This window comes from Rattus norvegicus, chromosome 20 (assembly GCF_021556685.1).
Source record: "Rattus norvegicus strain SHRSP/BbbUtx chromosome 20, alternate assembly SHRSP_T2T, whole genome shotgun sequence".
Classification (NCBI taxonomy): Eukaryota; Metazoa; Chordata; class Mammalia; order Rodentia; family Muridae; genus Rattus; species Rattus norvegicus.
In genome coordinates, this window is record NC_141553.1 from 39,344,995 (window position 1) to 39,348,936 (window position 3,942).

Here is a 3,942-nt window from a genome sequence, read left to right on the forward strand (position 1 = left end):
CTGTTCTTGGCCTTGTCCTTCAGGCTGTGCCCATTGTGGTAGCTGAGACTCTCTGGAGAAATTGGTTGGGTCGCTATAACTTGAGGATTCCTTGGAAACACAGTCCGTGGCAGCCAGTTGCAAGATGGTTTCCTGGACAACCCCGTGCTCCTTGCCACCAGGATTTCCATCCAGAACCACAGGGAATGGCCTGTCACCCTCCACTTGGTCTTCTTCCAGCAGTTCATCAAGGAGGAGTTCCAGAGTTCCTGGCACGTATGCTTGAGTGGCTGTCTGTGATTGGCCTCGTCCTTCGGGCAGTGCCACTTGGGGATGCTGGACTCTTCGTGGAAGTGGGGCTGGTCGCTGGAGCTCGAATTCTCCATGCCCACACCTCCTGCAGCAGCCATCAATAACAGGTTGTCCGGTGTGCCTCATCCTTGCCACTGAGACCTCCAGTTGCCACATCCTGCACTTGTGAAGCAGGCACATCTTGATATGGAGCGCGGGCTTGCCGCGCTCTTCTGTTCTGAAACCATATGTGGATCGTGTCCTCATTCAAACCTGTCCTTTGGCCCAGCTGCTCCCTGGTAGCAAAGCCTGGCAACGGGTTCCTCTCAAAGGCTTGCACTAGGATCCTGCGCTGTTGCAAGATGAGTCGAGTGCGAGGCCTTTTGCTGTCCGAGGGCATGCTGCTACCTTGTGACTTGGAGCCAAACCCTTCCTCGAGCTCTTGGGAGGCTAGCGGAATGGAGCCTCTGCTGGACCGCTTTGGGCCGTGCCTCACCTCTCCAGTGCGACTTCTTTGGTTCTGAAGCCACACTCGGATGCGGGATGCAGGGAGCTGTTTTTGCCTGGCCAGTTACTGCCTGTCCCAGAAGCTCGGGTATTTGTTCTTGCTGAAAGCTGATAGCAGGGCCTTCTTTTGCCAGGCCTGCCAAACCGTCTTCCTGCGCCGGGATTCCAGCAGCACACAGCTGCTATCCACATTGCTTCCAGCTTCCATGCTCCTAAGGATTCGATGCCAGGAGTCCTCAAGCTGGAGAATATAGTCAGGACCGCTCCAGAGCAAGCGCAAGCTTCAGCAAATGCCAGCCGTAGGGCTGGGACCCCTGCCCTTAAATACCTCTCTCTCTGCTCCCGGAGCTCCGCCCACTCGAAAGGAGCCGTGGGCTACAGTCGTCCTCCTTGAATCAAGGTCATGCCAGGAAGCTCTACACCTGCCAAGCCTCCCACCTGAGAACGGGAGACCCGGAACAATACCTCAAGAAACCTATCAGACTCAGCAAAGTCTCTCCCAAAGTCTCGCAGTCCCTTGCATGCCATTCTGGACACAGAACAAGGAAGCACAATAAATGTCCTAGGAATCAAGAATCCAGCAGACAGATCGTCCAAGGAGGGAGCACCATAGGTCCTTCCTGGCTTTGGGCAGAGTATCCAGGAAATCGTGGAGGTGGTAAGCCGGCTTCAGAAGAGGAAGGCAGAGTGGACTGTTCCTTAGGTGGTATCACTAGCCAAGTTGAAGACGTGCTGATCTCATCCCATCTGGATCCACACAGGTTGGAAAGAGAAGACACCCAACTGAGGATCCCAACCACATGTTCTGAGACCCAAGGACATCACTTCCAGGGGTCATGCAAGTCATGGCACTTCCTTCCTGCTTGTAGGGCTAGGTGGTAGTTGGGAGCAACAGAACAATATTGAACCGAGAGAAGAGAATAGCACATGCAGAAAGAAAGTCTTTTACACAGGCAAATAGGACGAAAACCACAATAGTTCATGTAGAGATACGGGAATGCGTATTCATGTATTTACTGTCAGACCAGTTGGGCCAGATTTTCAGGAATTCTCACAATTAACATGTTCCATGAAACACAGGCGCAAACACACACACACACACACACACACACACACACAAACAGACACACATATACACACAAATAACACAAATAGAAATAGCACACACACACAACAAAGCACACACACACGCACACACAAACACACACACATACACACACAGAGATAACACAAATACAAATAACACACACACAAAACAAGCACACACAGAGACACTCACACATGCACATGCAAACACACACAAATAACACAAATACAAATAACACACACATACACACACACACTCACACACACACACACACACACACACACACACACACACACACGAGCATACACAAAAACCGGGCCAGCAAGTCTGACTTGTGAATGTGGAACAAAAGACCCAAAACCTGTGCTGAAAGACCTGTATAAGCCCTATGCTCCTTGAGGCTATGTGGCTGCATGCACCCAAGGACAACTGCCTACCTCTAGGCAATTGCAGTCTTCAGGAGGGTTTGGAGGGACCTCACATTAGGGAATGCAGGGCCGTGCTAGGCTTGAGAAACTCAAGAATAAAAGACGGATACCTGAGAGTGTGGGATACACCTCACTGTGGGAGGAGGAAGGTATTCGGCTCGTCTGATTGAATCAGTGTCAATCCTGGAATGAATTGTTCACGATACTTTGGTTGCACTCCATTTCCAGGATGATGTTCATTTACAGTTTTGTGGCCTTACACACACTCTTCTTTAGGTTGACATTTTCCCTGCTTGTTTGCTTTAGCAAACAGTGCCATGTCTGCATTGAACACTGATCAGCTTTCCTTGTTATTTCCCTTTCAGACCTCTCATCCTGCCTCACTGCCTTCCCAAGTCTTACCCTCCTTTGAATTGGAAAGCTCATGCCTAAAGCAAACAGCCAATTCAACCACCCATACAAACACACAAGCAAACAAGCAAGCAAGCAAACAAACAAACAATGCAAAACTTTATTGAATGCAATGGGAAGTAGAACAAAGCAAGACAAAACAAAACAAAAGTAAACTAAACAAATGTGCTAGGAGTACATATAGAATGGGTGGTTTGTTAGTCAACTCACAGCTAAGCATAAGGCATTGGTAAGAAGTGCAGCAGTTCTTAGTCCCAAGGAAGAAGTCTTCATAACTCCTTCCTGGTTCAGTGTCCTGAGATGTGTAGCCTATACCTGGTGACCCATGAGATTTCCTGGAGTCTGCTGGAGCCAGTTCAATGGTGTGTTCTGTCAGTTGGGCTTTTCATTAGGCCTCCTTGATGTTTGAGGAGTCCCTGGTGATCTTGCCCTGTGCTCCTTCAGCAGAATCCCATGCTCAGAGCCCGTTTCCTCATCCCAGGGTCCTCATGTAGGCACTGCACATGGAATACCCACCTGCATTTCCTCCTTCTAGTAAGCAAGATGCCTTCCATCAAAAGCACCCACTGTAATAGGGGTTTTGATGCATATACTTTTTGGGCTGTCTACATGCTCAAGTGTTGATTGCGGGTGTCTTCTGGATAGGAGCTTCCAGGCTGGGACTCAGAGAATATCCAGCAGAGCCTCATATTCTTCTTGAGAGAGAGGCAGCTCAGGTGTTGCATCCATTTGCTGAACTGCACCTTCCAGATGTACAGGGCCTGGGGAGAGCGTCTCCACTCGAACTTCCATCAGCAGTTGATCCAGGAAGAGTTCCAGAGGGCCCCTGTTGCATCCCTGAGTGAGAGCCTGTTCTTGGCCTTGTCCTTCAGGCTGTGCCCATTGTGGTAGCTGAGACTCTCTGGAGAAATTGGTTGGGTCGCTATAACTTGAGGATTCCTTGGAAACACAGTCCGTGGCAGCCAGTTGCAAGAAGGTTTCCTGGACAACCCCGTGCTCCTTGCCACCAGGATTTCCATCCAGATCCACAGGGAATGGCCTGTCACCCTCCACTTGGTCTTCTTCCAGCAGTTCATCAAGGAGGAGTTCCAGAGTTCCTGGCTCGTATGCTTGTGTGGCTGTCTGTGATTGGCTTCGTCCTTCGGGCAGTGCCACTTGGGGATGCTGGGACTCTTCGTGGAAGTGGGGCTGGTCGCTGGAGCTCGAGTTCTCCATGCCCACAACTCCTGCAGCAGCCAT

At 50.4% G+C, this 3,942-nt stretch overlaps 1 protein-coding gene across 1 annotated transcript; it reads right to left on the reverse strand.

Moving 5' to 3' along the window:
- Nucleotides 1-388: 388 nt before the first annotated feature.
- Nucleotides 389-985, reverse strand: LOC147998675 (double homeobox protein A-like). Its single transcript, XM_087598763.1, has 2 exons — nucleotides 923-985; nucleotides 389-823 (listed from the first exon to the last, which is right to left on the reverse strand). The coding sequence occupies exons 1-2, from the start codon at nucleotides 983-985 to the stop codon at nucleotides 389-391; spliced, it is 498 nt and encodes a 165-aa protein (XP_087454889.1).
- Between the last annotated feature and the right edge of the window lie 2,957 nt (nucleotides 986-3,942).